The sequence below is a fragment of the Malus sylvestris genome, chromosome 1 (assembly GCF_916048215.2).
Source record: "Malus sylvestris chromosome 1, drMalSylv7.2, whole genome shotgun sequence".
Classification (NCBI taxonomy): domain Eukaryota; kingdom Viridiplantae; phylum Streptophyta; class Magnoliopsida; order Rosales; family Rosaceae; genus Malus; species Malus sylvestris.
Window position 1 is genome coordinate 22,164,968 of NC_062260.1, and position 19,338 is coordinate 22,184,305.

At 37.9% G+C, this 19,338-nt stretch overlaps 2 protein-coding genes across 2 annotated transcripts; both read right to left on the bottom strand.

Annotated features, from left to right (window-relative positions):
* Window positions 1-719: 719 nt before the first annotated feature.
* LOC126622333 (L-type lectin-domain containing receptor kinase S.4-like) lies at window positions 720-3,246 on the bottom strand. The gene has a single exon (XM_050291038.1). It carries the CDS (start codon window positions 3,077-3,079, stop codon window positions 1,097-1,099), a length of 1,983 nt encoding a protein of 660 aa, XP_050146995.1. The 5' UTR covers window positions 3,080-3,246; the 3' UTR covers window positions 720-1,096.
* A 4,688-nt stretch (window positions 3,247-7,934) lies between these two features.
* Window positions 7,935-11,188, bottom strand: LOC126622308 (L-type lectin-domain containing receptor kinase S.4-like). The gene has a single exon (XM_050291006.1). The coding sequence runs from the start codon at window positions 10,306-10,308 to the stop codon at window positions 8,227-8,229; it is 2,082 nt and encodes a 693-aa protein (XP_050146963.1). The 5' UTR covers window positions 10,309-11,188; the 3' UTR covers window positions 7,935-8,226.
* Window positions 11,189-19,338: the final 8,150 nt, after the last annotated feature.

Consider the following 19,338-nt stretch of genomic DNA (forward strand, 5'->3'; position numbering starts at 1 on the left):
TGTTTCTCTTGCAAGTATTTTAGTTGTTTTTAACCCTTTTTTCGCAGGTGGTAAAAATCCTATCAATAATCATTTGATAACTAATTTAATCACATTATTATCAGCATGCGAAAGATTTTTTTTTATAACTGGCATTACACTTCTCTTAAGATGTTTTGAACGGCTTGATGACACCAAAATCACTATTCACAACATCTGATTGAATCAAATTATTGCTAGCCTATTGTTAGGTACTAATTTAAAAATAAAATAATAATTTATCACCGGCACTACGCGCCTCTTAAGATGTTTTGAACACAATATTCATGATTTTTAATTTTTTTTATTATATCTTCTTTCCCCTTCACGTGGGCACATCAACTTTTACTCATCCTTCTATTTTTTTATTCTTCTCTCTCTACTCATATTTATATTATATTTTATGATGACCAAATTACCCCTGCATTATTTGATATATTATATTGGGCTGCTTTTGAATTTTTTTGGTTGAGGGGCAATTTTGTTCTAATTTTTTTGTTGAAGCTGTGACCCCAAATTAGGGCTCTGGCATTATATATAAGAGATTTTATACCATTGAAATTGAGGGAAGTTGCAATCTAACACAGAACCTCAAATGAGAATTGAATACAAAACCTCATCGTCTACGTCAAGCAAAATATAATCAATGATGTGAAGACTTGTATAAACACAATGAATTTCAAAGATGAAAGAGGAAGATATAATGCAGGTCAAAGAAACATCATTTACCGAAATATTTACAAGGTACAATCCAACAAGGTGTCACAAAAATCAAGTTTACATACATCAACACAGAAATACTAACACAACTATAATCATACAAAAGAAAAGGAAACAAGCAAAATAAAAAAAAGAGAAAAAGAGGGGATTGTCACTCCTACATAGGAAAAACTTGAGCGTAGCTGGGAATTTTCCGCCCTGCCTCTATCTCTGACTTGATGTGGGAGATAGATAAATCCTCCATTACACGCTATAATCCCCGCTAGCTTGGGTACCTGTCGCTACCACATCTACGACTACCAGATATTCAGGGAGGTGAGCGAGAACCGCTTCAAAATCAATCCGCATCATCACAAGATCAAGCACTTGCCTTCTCAAAACCTGATGATGTGGGATAAGAATGCACATAATCCTCAAACTCACCACCCTTCTTCCCATCATAAGCCCCAGGAGACGCCACTGCGTCCGGCAGCGCTGCCACACCCTCCAAGTACCTCACCACCTGCCTCATTGTGGGCCGTGCCTTGGGGGTATTATTTGAGCACATCAGCCCTAGCTTCAGCACCACCACAGCCTCCAGATCATCAAACTCAGCCCCCAATCTGGGGTCCACAACTTCAAGAATTGCACCAGCCTTCCACTTCTCCCAAACCCAATCAACCAATATCAGCTCCTCCGGCAGGGCTTTTCGTTCAATGGGTCTCCTCCCACACACCAGCTCCAGCAGGAGAGCACCAAGAGCAAACACATCCGAGCTCGGAGTCGGTTTTCCGATCCGAGTCAACTCGGGAGCTAGGTAACCCAGTGTCCCAACAACCCTAGTTGTTGTAGGGTTTGCTCCATGCTCATACAATTTAGCAAGACCGAAATCTCCGAGCCTTCCATTCATCTCAGAATCCAAAAGCACGTTTCCTGCTTTTATGTCCCTATGAATCACAGTCTGCTCCCAACTTTCATGTAAATACAATAAGCCAGAAGCTACATTTTGAGCTATCTTGAACCTCTGTTCCCAGCTCAAAATTGCTTTTGACTTCTCAAATAAGTACTTATCTAAGCTCCCATTAGGCATAAAATCATACACAAGCAATAAATCTCCACGCCGGCGACACCACCCCAACAACTGCACTAAATTCCTGTGCCTGAGACGGCCAATGGTAGCAATTTCCGACACGAATTCCTGCAGACCCTGCCTCGACTCGTTCGAAATTCGCTTAACCGCCACTTGGGTTTCTGAATTCGGCAATGTCCCTCTGTAAACCTTACCAGATCCGCCAAACCCGATCACCTCTTTATCCCTGAACCCTCTGGTGGCCTGCTTGAGCTCGCTGTATCTGAATATATGGGGCCCAGTGTCGAGCTCCCACGGCTCGATCACCTCAGCGTTCTTGATCCTCTGAACAATGTAGAACCCCAATCCGACGGCCAAAATAATAAAAACAAGAACGGAAACAGAAACGCCAATGATCAACGCTGACGATTGCTTCTTTATCGGGCGGGGAAGTTTAGGCAAAGCTTCTAAATTCAGAGACTTGGCTTCTCCGTTCATCTTAAAGCTCCAACCGGAGACGTAGTGGGAGCTGGCGAGCAACCCGGTCGAAGCAGAGAACCCAATGTACATAAAATCTTCCAAAATTGGAGAAAGATCGACATCGAATGTTAAAATCGGGGATCTGGGTTTGATCGAATCGGGCGAAAGCATGACAGTGACTTGATTTTTCACCGAATCGTAATCGACCCAGGCCTGGATCGGCAGCCCACTCTTGAGATTGAGGTCCTCTTTCGTCGAATTTTCACCAGTGAAAAACGCGGCCGGGGTCGATTTGTTGGAGGCCAGGCTGTTGATATCGATTCCGACATGGTTGTCGTTGATGTCCCCGAATTCCAAGCTCTGGACGGTGTCGAATTCGACGGCGAAGATGTGGTTGGAGAAGTTGCCGACGACGGTGGCGTTGAGGATGCCGAGGTACTGGCTGGGGAGGGATCCCGGGAGCGATTTCGACGGCGAGATTATGAAGGCAAGGCCGTGGCCGCCGAGCTTTGGGTACTCAGGGACGATGGTGAAGACGAAGGAGGTGGAGAAGGAAAAGGCTTTGCCGTCGGTGGAGTTTTTGAATCGAACTGGGGCGGAGTAGAAGGCGTGGCCGAGGACTCTGAGAGTGTCGTTTGTGAGCTTTAGCATGCCGTTGGGCTCGATTGACGCGACGCCATTTAAGCTCAAGTTGCTGCTGTTGGCGACACCATTGAAGCCGTTGAAGTAGAGCTCTTGGTCGAGCTGGGTTTTTGCTGGGTTTGGGAGAAAGAGGAGGAAAACCCAGCAAAGTATGAATCTTTGGAATGCCATAGGAAGTAAAGCTCGAGTCTTTGCTGGGTTTTTGTTAAGCAGATGGCACTGGAGTTTTCAGTGTCCATTTTTTACCAATAATAACAGTATTTAGATAGGACAGTTTTTCGTTTTGCTCGTGACGGCAAATGTGGAGGGGTCAATTGGGTTTGCTTGCGGAATAAAGAGTCGGTTGGTCTGCAGTTTTTCGTTTTGTTCGTGGCACATATTAACGGCAATTGTGGGCGGGTCATTGGTTCGCGCCACTTGCGTGAAGTCGAGGACGGGGATTTGAAATTTGTGTTGGAGGACCTAATGGTGAGTTGCCACCTAACATCGTCAATCATAATACAAAATGGTTTTAATTATTATGAATTTGTTAATGTGTTTGGTATTTTTCAATTACTTTGATATTTTTGTTTTTTAATGTGTTTTATAATATTTTAATCTCACTTTTAAAAGGATACAATATTTATAAGTACAATTGTATAAGAGATAATGAAAATCGTTGTTAAATGTTGACTCTAAAATTGAAAGTTTGTCTTTTTGCCTATACAAATACTATACTACTTGATTTGAATTTTGGACAACTATACAAGTAAAATTTATTCCAGCAATGATAATAAGAAACTCTCATAATAGAAATAAATAAAACTTAATTTTTTACTTATATATAGAATAATAATAAATTAATAATACAATAATATATATTTAATACACAATATATACACTACTGCTAGAGTTTTTATCATTTATGGCCAAAATTTTATACTCTAATTTCACAAATGTCAATTTTTATAATATTAGAAAACCACCTGTAACAAACCTAAGTATCCTCATAATAAAACCAAATTACAACCATAATCTAAAACCTGTTTGATCTTTTGCGTTTGTTCAAAAATGGAGAACTCAGATGTTATGCCCTAATCCCGACATTCGTCAGGATCGACGCATGACGACCAGGTGTAGGGGGTGCGAGGAGATATAAAAATGAGACACTAATGAATAGTGATACTAAAATGAAAAGAGGGATTGACTTTTTATACACGATTTGTTACTAACGGCTAGGATGTTTTGATCCTGGGGATCCGATATAACTTATCCGTACAGGATCATTATCCATAACTTTTTGAAAACGTTATAATCCCTCACCATAAAATAAGTATTGTTTCACAAATATACATACTACGTGTAGTAAGAAAATACCTACTGTAGCCTGCTAAATCACAAGATTGCCACACGTCGCAATGTTGCATAAATGAACATATAACAACCAATATCACATAATCTCGCATAAGCAAACATATCATATCGGGTGCTCATCGACACATGCTGACACACGAGTTCATGTAGAGGTATTCTGACATGAATAGGACTAGGCGTAACAATGATATACGCTCTAATACTACAATCACATGAAGACTGGCGCTATGCGAGCACATACGAGTTTGAGTTACCTATTGCAACATGCACGACAGGACTGGCACCTACAATGGATCCAAAGTGAGTGTACGGTGCAATGTGCACATACACGTGAAAGATTGGCCCTGACCCGGGTGAGTACCAACACCGGTGCAGCAAATGATGAGCAAATAACATAATTATAATTTATAATCATGCCACAACCATTCAACAATTCTAGTCAATATCATACTATTCATGACCATAAATATAATTAAGGCATCCTCTTATAGTAAGCTTATATTTGCACCCCATAGGATTATTTCATCATTTCCCAACAATAAGGCATTTCTTATAAACGTAAGTTTAATCATCAGGGCTGGCGCTGAGGGGGTGCAAGTGGTGCTACCGCACAAAGCCCCTGATTTTTCAATTTTGCATGCATATACGTATATATAGTAGTAAGTGTAAAATATTACAAACTTGAGTCTTAACGCAAGTGGAATTATTGCTTCTTTACATCAGCCTAGGAGATGAGTTCATCTTCATCATTTTTTCAGTTTATATTTTTATTAAATGCATAAGTTTCCACAAAATAATATAAAAATTCCACATAATAACATGAAAATTCGAACCCTAACCCTCTAAATAGTTAAGGAAAAACAATACCCCACATTTCTACTTGTTGATTTGTTAAATTTGTTTGTGCTATTAGAATTTATAGAAGCTCAATTGAAAACTAAAATTATTATTTTGAACAAAAAAATAAAAAAAATTAAATTCTTAGTACATTTTAGGGCCTCCAATTCACTTTCGCATAAGGCCCCTGAAATCTCAGGGCCGGCTCTGTTAATCATGGCAATCACGTTGAGAATTTACTATTAATTGTATATATGGAAACTAACCAATAGATATATACATAAACATACATACATACATATATATATATATATATATCAAATAAAAGACCCACTCACAGATCATGTCGTTGAGTCGAGCCCGCCTTGTAGCATCGAGAGTCTTTGCGAAGCGTTTCGCCTAGAAATGAAACCATTTAGGTAAATATAACGTACTAATGTAATTACACATTTTCGTACAAAGTACGGCTAATAAAGGAACTATCTTAAAAAGGTCGAATTTCAAAAAACGGATGGCGGATTTGAAATCGGGGCGTCTAAATGCGCGAAGGAGGGTCCCCGACAAATTTTGTAAAAAGTCAACGATCAACCCTAAAAGTCAACCGAGAAGCCCCCGGTGGTCAATTACGTTAAAACTTTATAATTTCACTAAATGAATGTAAAAAATGCACTCGGGACTTTGAAATTAGCCAAGGAGGATTTTCCGAAAAATTCCGAAAAATGTCAACACCAGGAATATTCCAAAGAATATTCCAAGAATATTCTGAAATGTTTCAGGCCCATTTTGGAATTGGGCCGGTTGGCCAAAGTTTTGGACCAAAAGAATATGGGCCGGGATTTTTGGGCTTAAGGCCCCCCCCCCTCCTTTTTTTTTCTTCTTTTTTTTCATTTTTTTTCTTTGTTCTTCTCCGGCCAACCGCCGAAGTCTGGGGACACTTGGCCAGGAAATTTTCCAGGCTTCACCTCGCTTAGAAACTCAACTAAAACTAGCAGTGTAATATACCAATTTGAAGCTCAAAAGGAGAGGAAAAGAAATATACCAACAGGGGATCCTTCCATGGCCGATATTGGCCGGAAAACGGCACGAAGCCACCTGGTTTCTCGCCGGAAATTGGTCAACTTTCCCCCGCCTTGATTCCTGCTTCAAAATGTCACCAAAACATCTCAAAATTACCCTAATATACTCTAAAACGTGGTCCAAGAAGGTTTAGGTTAGTTTCGAGGCTCACCTTCACCGGAGTTCTCCATTTCATTTAGTCTCCGATGCGAGGTCTGGAGGTTGTTCGAGTTTGGGTCCTGGGCTCGGAAATAGAGAGATGGGACAAGCTGGGGGTGATGGTGACGTGGCTCGCCGGCGAGGTGCGAGAGGCTATGGTTAAAATAATAAATTATTATTATTAAAATAATAATTTAAAAACAAAATAATCTTAAAATAATGATATAATAATTATGAAAAATATATAAAATAATAAATAACTATTTTTTTTACAAAAGTACTTTTTAGATTTGTAGTTACATAAATTTTTTATTGTAATTCCGATTTCGATTCTGCTTACTTATATACGTTCGTACCGTCTTGTACACGTCACGAATTGATGGTCAATAAAAGTTAACATTCTCGTCTCTAGAGCATTTTTATCAATCCACTTATTTAAAATTAATAAAATTATAAAAATAGGGACGGAATATCATGTTAGTAGCTTATATAAGAAAACTGGTAGTACAGGAAATATCAAATTCAATCATGAAGATATTGACCTCGTCAAAAGAATCAAAGAAAAAATAAAAACATACCAGATCTTTCCTTACTATTAGACAATGATTACTTAATAATTCAAACAGATGACTTGGGAATAGTTTAAAGAAAAATCTACATGGGTTTTAATTTTGAGGGTATTTATGTTAATTTGATCAGATTTTTTGGCTAATTTAGGGGTTAAATTTTGACTATAAATGATAAAAACTTCTATGCTATTGTATTTCATAGTAAGTTTTTTGTTAATACCTTAACTTTATAATCATCAAAATAATTTTTTTAACGGATCGAAATGGGTTATCCACAGGTTACTCGCGTGTAAACCCGTCATTAACGAGTTCTAAATAGGCGGCCCGATAACAACTATTAGTTGCCGTGTTGACTCAAAACCCGTTATTTTCATGTCATTTTTGTTTTGTGTTAACAAATCGTGTAAGAAATTATCAAGTTTAGTTGTAGACAAACCCGCTCCTGCGCATGTTAGAGTATCACATTTGTTGATCTCTCGACAGCTGACTCAGGCGGGTGGTCAGGTTACCTGCAAGAAACTATAATCCTAAGAACGATGATCCAAGGATCCCTTTCTTTATTAATTAGAAGGAGCAGATAGTTTGTAGCAATTTAAATCTTGTTGGAAAGATTGATATGTTCCCATCCAGTGACCTGGATTTCACAGATGATTTTATGTAAAAGTATTCAAAAATAAAGAGATGAATTTGTACTGGTTTTATATGTTCTAATGTTTCATGACATTAAGCGTGCAAGCTCTTCTCATGTTTTTTATGTTCTATTTTTATTTATTTATATATTTTATACCACTGAAATTGAGAGAAGTTACAATTTAACACAGAACCTCAAATGAGAATCGAATACAGAACCTGCGTAAAACGGGAACTTTGTGCACTAGGTACGACCTATATATTTTATACCACTGAAATTGAGGGAAGTTACAATTTAACACAGAACCTCAAATAAGAATCGAATACAGAACCTCGTCATCGACGTTAGGTAAGAAATAATCAATGATGTGAAGACTTGTATAAACACAATGAATTTCAAAGGTTAAAGAGGAAGATATAAATGCAGGTCAAAGAAACATCATTTACAGGAATATATTTACAAGTTACAAGCCAACAAGGTGCGTCACAAAAATCAAGTTTACATACATCAACGCAGAAATACTAACACAACTATAATCATACAAAAGAAAAACAAACAAGCAAAATACAAAAGGGAAAAAGAGGGGTCTGTCACTCCTACATGGGAAAAACTTGAGCGTAGCTGGGAATTTTCCGCCCTGCTTCTATCTCTAACTTGATGTGAGAGATAAAAAACAGGGCGGATAAATCCTCAATTACACGCTAGAATCCCCGCTAGCTTGGGTACCTGTCACTACCACATCTATGACTACCAGATACCAAGGGAGGTGAGCCAGAACCGCCTTCAAAATCAACATCCGCATCATCACAAGACCAATCACTTGCCTTCACAAAACCTGATGATGTGGGATAAGAATGCACATAATCCTCAAACTCAACACCCTTCTTCCCATCATAAGCCCCGGGAGACGCCACTGCGTCCGGCAGCGCTGCCTCACCCTCCAAGTACCTCACCACCTGCCTCATTGTGGGCCTTGCCTTGGGGGAATTATTTGAGCACATCAGCCCTAGCTTCAGCACCACAACAGCCTCCAGATCATCAAACTCATCCTCCAATCTGGGGTCCACAACTTCAAGAATTGCACCAGCCTTCCACTTCTCCCAAACCCAATCAACCAACATCAGCTCCTCCGGCAGGGCTTTTGGCTCAATGGGTCTCCTCCCACACACCAGCTCCAGCAGGAGAGCACCAAGAGCAAACACATCCGAGCTCGGAGTTGGTTTTCCGGTCCGAGTAAACTCGGGAGCGAGGTAACCCAGTGTCCCAACAACCCTAGTTGTTGTAGGGTTTGCTCCATGCTCATACAATTTAGCAAGACCGAAATCTCCAAGCCTTCCATTCATCTCAGAATCCAAAAGCACGTTTCCTGCTTTTACGTCCCTATGAATCACAGTCTGCTCCCAACCTTCGTGCAAATACAATAAGCCAGAAGCTACATTTTGAGCTATCTTGAACCTCTGTTCCCAGCTCAAAATTGCTTTTGGCTTCTCAAATAAATATTTATCCAAGCTCCCATTAGGCATAAAATCATACACAAGCAACAAATCTCCGCGCCGGCGACACCACCCCAACAACTGCACTAAATTCCTGTGCCTGAGACGGCCAATGGTGGCGATTTCCGACACGAATTCCTGCAGACCCTGCCTCGACTCGTGCGAAATTCGCTTAACCGCCACTTGGGTTTCTGAATTCGGCAGTGTCCCTTTGTAAACCTTACCAAATCCACCAAACCCGATCAACTCTTTATCCCTGAACCCTCTGGTGGCCTGCTTCAGCTCATTGTATCTGAATCTATGAGGCCCAATGTCGAGCTCCCACGGCTCGATCACCTCGGCGTTCTTGATCCTGTGAACAATGTAGAAGCCCAATCCGGCGGCCAAGATAAAGAAAACAAGAACAGAAAGAGAAACGCCAAAGATCAACGCTGATGAATGCTTCTTTTTCGGGCCGGGAAGTTTAGGCAGAGCTTCTAAATCCAGAGATTTGGCTTCTCCGTTCATCTTAAAGCTCCAACCGGAGACGTAGTGGGAGCTGGCGAGCAACCCGGTCGAAGCAGAGAATCCAACGTACATAAAATCTTCCAAAATTGGAGAAAGATCGACATCGAATGTTAAAATAGGGGATCTGGGTTTGATCGAATCGGGTGAAAGCATGACAGTGACTTGATTTTTCACCGAATCGTAGTCGACCCAGGCCTGGATCGGCAGCCCACTCTTGAGCTTGAGGTTCTCCTTCGTCGAATTTCCACCGCTGAAAAACCCGGCTGGGGTCGATTTGTTGGAAGCCAGGCTGTTGATATCGATTCCGACATGGTTGTCGTTGATGTCCCCGAATTCGAAGTCCTGGACTGTGTCGAATTCGACGGCAAAGATGTGGTTGGAGAAGTTGCCGACGACGGTGGCGTTGAGGATGCCGAGGTACTGGCTGGGGAGGGATCCCGGGAGCGATTTCGACGGCGAGATAATGAAGGCAAGGCCGTGGCCGCCGAGCTTTGGGTACTCCGGGACGATGGTGAAGACGAAGGAGGTGGAGAAGGAAAAGGCTTTGCCGTCGGTGGAGTTTTTGAATCGGACTGGGGCGGAGTAGAAGGCGTGGCCGAGGACTCTGGGAGTGTTGTCTGTGAGCTTGAGCATGCCGTTGACCATGATTGCTGCGACGCCGTTTAAGCTCATGTTGCTGCTGTAGGCGACGTCATGGAAGTCGTGGAAGTAGAGCTCTTGGTCGAGCTGGGGTTTTGCTGGGTTTGGCAGGAAGAGGAGGAAAACCCAGTAAAGAATGAACATTTGGTATGCCATAGGAAGTAGGTTTAGTCTTTGGCAATGGAGTTCAGCATATTAACTGCGCTGGCAGTTAAGTAGTTTCTGGAAGTTCTTGGTTTCGAATATTTTCAAAAATAAATTTATACCATATTATTAAGAGTTTATTATCAGGTTTAATCTAACTATTTTTTTTATATAATATCGTTCTTAAAAAAAAAAAACCACTTCAAAATCTCTAAAAAAATAATAATAACAAAAAACTTCAGAAGACTTAAATGCCTTCAACTTATGTGAGCTCGGCATCAAGAGTGTTTCAAGTTCAACACATACTCTTACTGTTAAGTAGTTTAACAAGACGAGTATCATACAAGTCGATGAAAATCCAAGGAGTAAGAGTTAATTGGACAAAGACTTAATCATCACCACCTACCAAAACAAAAAACAACGTCTTCCGATGTCTTTCCCAGTCAAAGAGCAACAATGTTGTCACGTGCCAGAATCAAATAGATAGAAAAATTGAAAAGTTGTTGGATGACTAAACTAGACCACCGCAGACTAAAACTCCAAACGCTATTGAAATACGGAATTCACTTGGCTGCTGAACAATTCAGCAGCCACTCCTGCTCATACCAAATTTCGTATGAACAAGTGTTCAAACTTAGACACGTGTTTAACAACCACTTCTACTTCTACCCAATTCTGTGTGAACACGCGTTCACGTGTTGATTAAAAATCAAAACTTGGACACGTATCCGTACGAGATTGAGTATAAGCAGGAGCAGCTGCTGAATTGTTCAGCAGCCACAAAGTCTTGTTCTTGAAATACCATCACCTGTTCTAGTGCTTGTTCTCAAAGTCACCATGCCTATGTCCTCGTTGCTGGCCAATGGAACATGTCCTCAGCAACAGGCCCTGACATCGAACACAAGCAACCTCATAATCGTTTCATAGCAAACCATTTTTAAAATACATATTACAAATAAATTTAACACACAAAGTTCAAGCAACCAAATGCATGCCTTCTTCAGCAACTAGAAACTTATTACTTCCACACTTGAGTACATATTAGAAAGAAAAACAAAACCTTTTTGAAAAAAGTGTGTATCTTTGAATCAAGCAACAACACAATAAAAGATCAAATATTATCAACCATGACAAATTCGCTACCGGGTGCAAATTCCCTCCCCATAACATTATGAACTCTAATCACTGACACCACTATTCGTAATTTCAGTTAGCACATTACTATTCTGAACATTCATAAGTTTTCAACTTTGTCCTATCACAAAATTTTACATATCCAAAATGTCTTCCAACTAGGGATGGGCAATGGTTATGTGGGCGGGTAACCGCGGTTATTTTACCCATAACCGTTTATGTTCATACCCGCATAACCGTTTACCCGTTAGGTAATTACATAAATGGTTATACCCATAACCATAACCGTTTATAAACGGTTATCCATACCCATAACCGTGTACCCATTTACCCATAACCATTTACCCATTTAACCATAACCATAACCATTTACCCGTTTACCCATGTTTTTCGCCCGTTTATCCGTTTTTTACCCATTTACCCTTTTTTTTCTCCTGTCTACATTATTTTTTTAACGATAGTTAATCAAAAAATGAAAAGCACTTCCAACTGCTTTTCCAAGAAGCATTTTCAATAAAAATTTCGACTTTTGTTCTTTATTTTTTGAGTTTCTGATCAATCGACTTTTGCTCTTTAATAAAAGCACTTCTATGTAATTGACCCAAAAAAAAGCACTTCTATGTAGTGTTTTCTATTTTCATTTCCCAGACTGGCCTAAAAGTGTTTTCCATTTTCATTTTTCTAGGCAATCAAACAGATGATAAGAATTAAGAACCAAAATGCTTGCGACGGCGAGGCTGGCGACGGTGTCCCCGCGGACAATCCGGTGCGAGATGGCGAATTTTCCGATCGAATTGTCCCTCCATAGGACGGCGATTCATTGCTCCGCTAATAACTTACAATCATGCAACGAGTGATGCCGATTATTTTCAACTAATCAGGACAGTGACCTGAAAAAGGAAAAGTAAAACAACCAACCTGAGCAAAAACATTCCAGAAACGAAACAACTACACCCAATTGAAAGCCTCAAAATTTGAACTTGTTTAGCATAAAGTACCCAAACAATCTAATCCTGAAGAGCTTATATCAAGCAAATTGCCCCCCATTTGGGAGCAAAAATCAGTTTGAAAACGATGAAATTCGCAATACGACTGCGAGTATGCAATAATCGTTGACGGGTTTTTTACATCATTCGAAGTTGAAGGCTGTCCGATAAGTGAATTTATTTTTGTTTTTTATGTTAAATTTTTCGTGTCCCAAATGATGAAAGCTCCAATCAAACGCAACAAAATGAAATCAACGATTACAAGAAACAAAACCAAATCAACAATTAAGGGATAATTAATTAATAATCATAAATGATGGGTTCTATTCAAAAGTAATAGAACATGCAACTAAAGGTGGAAACTTGGACCAAACCAGAGGCTCCAAATCAATCCAACGACTGCTATATCATTCACATATAACCAGAAAAAGAGAAAATGATAGAAACCAATCATCCAAAAAATGAAAAACTAACCTGACAATTATAAAATTATGGAGAAAGATATCAAATTTACCAGTGGATTGAAGAAATGGGAAATGCCCTTTATAGAATGATTGATTCTTCAGAGAAATAACCAGCAACAAAGATGTAAAACCCGTACAGCAAGTGAACCAGGTTGCTCACAAAAAGAGAGCGACGGAGAGAGAGAGAGTGACGGAGAGAGAGAGCGACGGAGAGAGAGAGTGAGTCGAAAGGCGGAGAAAGAGAGTAACAGAGTTGTAACTGAGGGTTTTTAATTTTTTTTTTAATTTTACATATATTAAATTAAATGGGTAAATGGATACCCGTTATAACCATGAATATTAACCATAACCGATGGATACCCGTTATAACCACGGATAATACCCATAACCGCCCATTTAAATTTCATGGATAAACGGTTATACCCATAACCGTTTATTTGTTTAAACGGTTACCCATAACTATAACCATCAACTTTAAATGGATGGGTAACCGCGGTTACCCATACCCATGAGTATTTTACCCATCCCTACTTCCAACCCCGTGATGAAAAAAAGATCCTTTATTTCATCGACACAACAAAACTTCCGAATAGCTCAAGTCAATTACGGCACACTACAACACTTAAAATTCACGAGCTTTCAAAAATTGTTCAGTCACAAAATTGCATTGGAAGACAACCAAATAAAAAAATGCCTACCAAAGATCCAATATTTCATTCCCTTAATAACACAAACACTGTAGCAGGTTCATGCAATCCAAAAAATAATTTTCACAAAACCCTTCAATTTTATGCTTTTTTTTACTTTTAGAATTTTGGATCTTGATTATTTCCACATTTCAATAACAGTTTTTCGTTTTGTTGATGACGTATTTTTAAAGGCAAATGTGGGCGGGTCAATTGGGTTTGCGGAATAAAACAGCCGGCGGGCCAACAGTTTTTATTTGGACAAGAATTGTCTGCCCTTCATTTTCGGTCCCTTTCTATTCCTATTTGTGTGGTCACAGTTAAGTTACGTCAACATTTTATATTACTATTTATTTTTATCTTATTATATCTATAAAAAAATAATATAAAATATTAACGTGGCTTAACTGTTATCACACAAAACAGGAAAGCACAGAAAAAGCACTGAAAGTGAAGTGCAGACAGTCCTTGTCCTTTTTATTTTTCGACGGGTCATTGGGTTCGCGCTACGTGTGGTTGTCTTTCCTTCTATTCTCAACATCCTTCCTTGTCTCCTCTCACTGCTTTTTATCTTACCACCTAACCTCGTCAATCATCGTAGAATATGGTTTGAAGGACTGGATTGAATTTGTTATGGAGGACCCAATGGTGAGCTACCACCTCACCTCGTCAATCATCGTAGAAAATGGTTTGAATTAAATTAAAGGAAAACTAATGAAAAGGACTTGAAAACTTTGAGTTTTAATGATAAGGACAAAATAAATGGTAAAGTGAATAGTACCAGGATTGACTTTTTAGTGTAAAAATGTGGTTTTTCGTTAAAGTGAACAGTACCATGTGCTTTTCGTTAAAGTTCCCTTAAATTAATTGACTTCGAGTCAAATTTGTTGGAAAAGTCGCATCAGAAAATGTGAAAGTAATAAGAGATCAAATTTTTAATTAAATTTGTAAATTAAATAATGTATCATAAATAATAAATATGAAGTTTTAACGAAAAGTATGCAGCACTATTTATTATAACGAAAAATCATATTTTTACACTAAAATGTCAAACCTGATAATATTCACTTTATCTTTTATTTTGTCCTTATCATTAAAACTCAAAGTTTTCAAATCATTTTAAATTAGTTTTCCTTAATAAATAAGTATATTAATTAACACTTAAATACTAATTCAATCGTCTCCAATCGCATCATTTATCTTACAAAATGATTAGAGTTGCATTTTTTAAAACCGTTCAGTTATTGGTGAAATGATAATTCTCTTTGTACTTCGTAGAGTAAACCCTAGGTAAGACCTTAACAATCATTTTCACACAAAAACACAAAGAAATATATCATGAATTAGAGGTGTCGCCACTCACGTCTCATTTCAAATTTATTTATATCTTAATATGATTTATATTTAGTTACGTTTCTTAGAATTTGATTTTAATCTTACTTTACTCCTTGTAACTAAAAAAATTGTCACTTTACTCCTTAAAAATCAAAGTTTGCTTCACTTTGCCCTTTTGAACTTGATTTTGATCCCATCTACCCTCTGAAACTTGAAAGTCGTCTCTATAAAATCAAATTTTGCTCTACATTGCCTTCGATCTATTAATTTCTTATGTAGGTTTGATATAAGTGCGCCAGACTAATCAATTTCTTTTTTATTTTTTTATCTCTTTAATTTCTTTTAAATTTAATATTATTTTATTGTTGAATGTTAATGCATAATAGAGATTTATAATTAAATTTATTGGACTTGTGGCATCATCTTGGGTCCCACATATGGTTTAGAAGGTGATATATAAATTTCAGAGAAAAAAGATAGTTCAAAAGTCAAAGTGAATTTTTTTTTGAGATTAAGAAGTAAAATAGTGATTTTTGAATTACATGCAACAAAATAAGATCAAAATAAAATTTTAGGGGGCATTAGCCAAAATAAGCCTCTTAATATTAACAATGGACAATTTCCTGCTGCTCAAAGCCCTGCAATTGTACAACCAGTACCAGCAATACAAATAGTACAACTAGTACCTGCTAGGCTGCTACAAATCTATTTGGAATGCTCCCTCTAGTGCCTCAGATGTCAATTGGTTGCAGTGGAACAATTCCATATAGAATTTCGAGCATGCCAGCTGTTAGATTTGGCATTCATGTCGTATTTTTAGTGTTCATGTAGTTTTTGTATCATACTTGATATCTTAATGAGTTATATCGTGTAACACCTGTTCAAATAAACATGTAATATGATCCAATCCGAACTTGTCTTGTTAATATTAACGGGTAATATGACTGACTCGTTATCCATTGTAAAAAATATATTTGAAACCAACAAATAATCAAATGAAAAACATAATACTAAATTAGTATATACATACCACATTATCACATAAATATTACTTCAAAATATAAAAACACATTTGTTTTTCAAGTATCACATATATATTAATTAATGTAGAAATGTGAAAAATATTGAAAAATATATATAAACGCTCTTAATGACAAGTTTTACAACTTTCATGAAGGGCTCAACTTTGAAATTGCCACTATAATCACACAAATTATAGATCGAAATTTAATCGTTAATTGTCGTTTACATTTACGCTCGATTATTCTCACCAAATTTTATTTTTTCAGATTTTCTGTTTGAAAACATGATCTTTTAGAGGATGCATATAATGACCCGTTTCGAATTTTACGGATTTTGGAACTAAAGTAAATTGGTAATTTCACGTATGAGAGATATTTTTGTCATGTTTGCTTTTTGGACTCGTTTGGTGTGCCAGTGGGCCCACCCCTGAACTCCGTCAAGCCTGTAGGATTAGTGAAGAATTATAATGATAATGTTGCAGGTAGAGAAAACAATGATTTAGATGGTACAAATAATGTTTCTGAGGATGACATGGCTTTGGTTCTCTCAAAATCTCAGAGAGAAGATTACAGAAAAAAATGGGAATCTAGTTATCATACCTATGAGCATGAGACTATTCAAACTCATGCTAAGGTTGCTGCTATGGCTCTTCATAATCCATGAAAACCATTTATTGGAATATTCGAGGCTTAGCAAATCGCCCCACTAGACGAGCTTTACGGAGCCTTGTCAGAAAACATTCTCCTGATTTTCTTTGTTTTGCAGAACCTATAACTTCCACAATGAAAATTCGTCCATTTTTTTGGAAATCTATTGGTATGCATTTTCTGGGAATAAATGATAAAGGTTAGAGATTGCCTAATATTTGGGTTTTTCACACAGCTAATGTTTTATCTCATACGACTTTATCTACTTCAAGTCAACATATTACTATTCAATTTTTAATAGCTTGCACTGCCCACTATATTACTTTTGTTTATGCTGCTACAATAGTGGTGGAACATCGACCACTTTGGCTTTCTATTGCTCAAGTTTGTGCCGGCTTTTCAGGTCCTTCACTTATTTTGGGTGATTTTAATGCGGTTCTTGGCGCGCATGAGAAAATGGGGGGTATTTTGCCTCGTCGAATAGCATGTGAGGAGTTTCAAGCTATGGTGGATACATGTGGTTTGGTTCCAATTGATGTTAAGGGCTCCCCTTTCACTTGGACTAATGGACGTGGCATATCATCTCATATGGAAATGTTATTAGATCGGTGCTTTTGTTCTACTGCATGGCTAGATGCCTGACCTATCACCAATTGCTCCACGTTGGTTCGTCATTCTTCGGATCATAATCCTCTTCTAGTTTTTTTTTCAAAAGTTTGCAACACAAGGTCCTACTCATTTTCGCTTTCATCACATGTGGTTAGATCATCCTGATTTTATTAATTTGGTTAAAAATTCATGGCAGTCTATTCAAGTTTATGATTGTCCTATGTTTATTCTTCAACAAAAGCTTAAGTAGCTAAAGCCTATATATTCTAAGACATTGGAATGTTGATGTTTTTGGAAATGTAAATGTTGCCGTGGACAATGCTAGAGAGGCTTTAGAAAAAAAATTCATTTAGAAATCTCCACATAGGGTTTTACTGATGAACGTCATAGGGCTGAATTACAAGCTTATTCTACTTTGTCTCATGCACTGCTAGTTCAAGAAAAGTTTTGGCAAGATAAAACATGATCTAAATGGTTGCGAGATGGAGACCGTAATACGAGTTATTTTCATACTTTGGCAAAAATTCGCAGGACTTATAATTTTATTTCTTCTTTGCGTATTGATTCGGAATTGGTTGAGGATGTTGAGATTATGCGCAATCATGTGGTGGAGCATTTTTTTAATGCTTTTCATGATGATGGTCTTGATATTGACACAGGTTTGGTTACTCGTCTTATTCCTCCTTTGGTTACCATACCTGAAAATGATACTTTATTGGTTATTCCCACATGGTAGGAGATTAAACAAGCTATATTTTCTATGAATCCAGATAGTGCTCCAAGTCCAGACGGTTTTGGTGGTTTTTTTTTTTCCATGTTTGATGGGATTTCATTGGATTTGAGGTTTCTTTGGCTGTCCAAGATTTCTTCAAGAAGGTTTTATATTTTACCCAATTTGAATTCTAGTTTTGTGGCTCTAATTCCTGAAGTCCAAGAGGCAGATTCTATCTCTCAATTTTGACCGATAGCCATGGCTAATTTTATATTCAAAGTCATTACAAAGATTCTTGCAGATAGGCTTGCTCTTGTGGCTACTCGAATTATTTTGCCGAATCAATACGCATTTCTTAAGGGCAGGCATATTTTAGATTGCATTTTGTTGGCCTCGGAGTCTGTTAATTTATTGGACAATAAGTGTTTTGGGGTAATGTCGCTATTGAGTTTGATGTTACTAAAGCTTTAGATACTCTTAATTGGGACTTTCTAGATCGGGTGATTAGAGCTTTTGGTTTCCATGACACTTTTGTTCAATGGGTTCGTGTAATCCTTTCCTCAACCCGACTATCTATATTATTCAATGGTTCACCTGTTGGATTTTTCGGATGTAGTAAGGGTGTTCTGTTGGATTTTTCGGATGTAATAGGGGTGTTCGTCAAGGGGATCCTCTATCCCCTCTCCTTTTTTGTCTTGTTGAAGAGGTTTTTAGTCGAGGTCTAGTGGATGGTCGAGTTACTTTGGTCAAGTCAGTTGTGGCAAACATGTTGTCTCATACTTTCTCGGTTTATTCTTGGCCACCTACGATATTAAATCAGGTTCGTAGTTGAACTTGAAATTTCATTTGGACATGATGTGCTGATTCTTGTGGATTTTCTATTGTGGCATGGAAAAAAGGTTGTGTTCCTTTAAATGAAAGAGGTCTTGGCATTTGTAAATTTTCAGCTTTAAATAAGGCCTTTTTGTTGAAAAAGTTTTGGGATATTTTGGTTACCTCATCTATGGCTTCACGGTTGTTTCAAGGTCAGTTTTTTAATTGTCTTGGACAGCTGTGTTCTACATACAAGAGTTCCTCCATTTGGCCTTGTTTACGCCCTCTTTTTTCAGATATTTTTCATGGATCAAAATGGGTGATAGGTAATGGTCAAAATATTAATTTTTGGCATGCGAGATGGTTAGATTTTCCAATAGTTGATAGGCTTCTTATTCCACCAGATTTATGCAAGGCTTTTCGAGCTAAAGTTTCTAATTTTATTGTGAATGGTTGTTGGATTCCCCCACCTACTTTACATTCATGGCTAGCGCCCATTTGGGATATTTCTTCTATTGGGCTTCCTTCAAAGTATGGGATTGATGACAAAATGGTTTGGTTGTCTGCTTCAAATGGTGACATTTCTTTATTTTTGGCTTATGATTTTAAGCGTAATAAACAACCAGTGGTTTA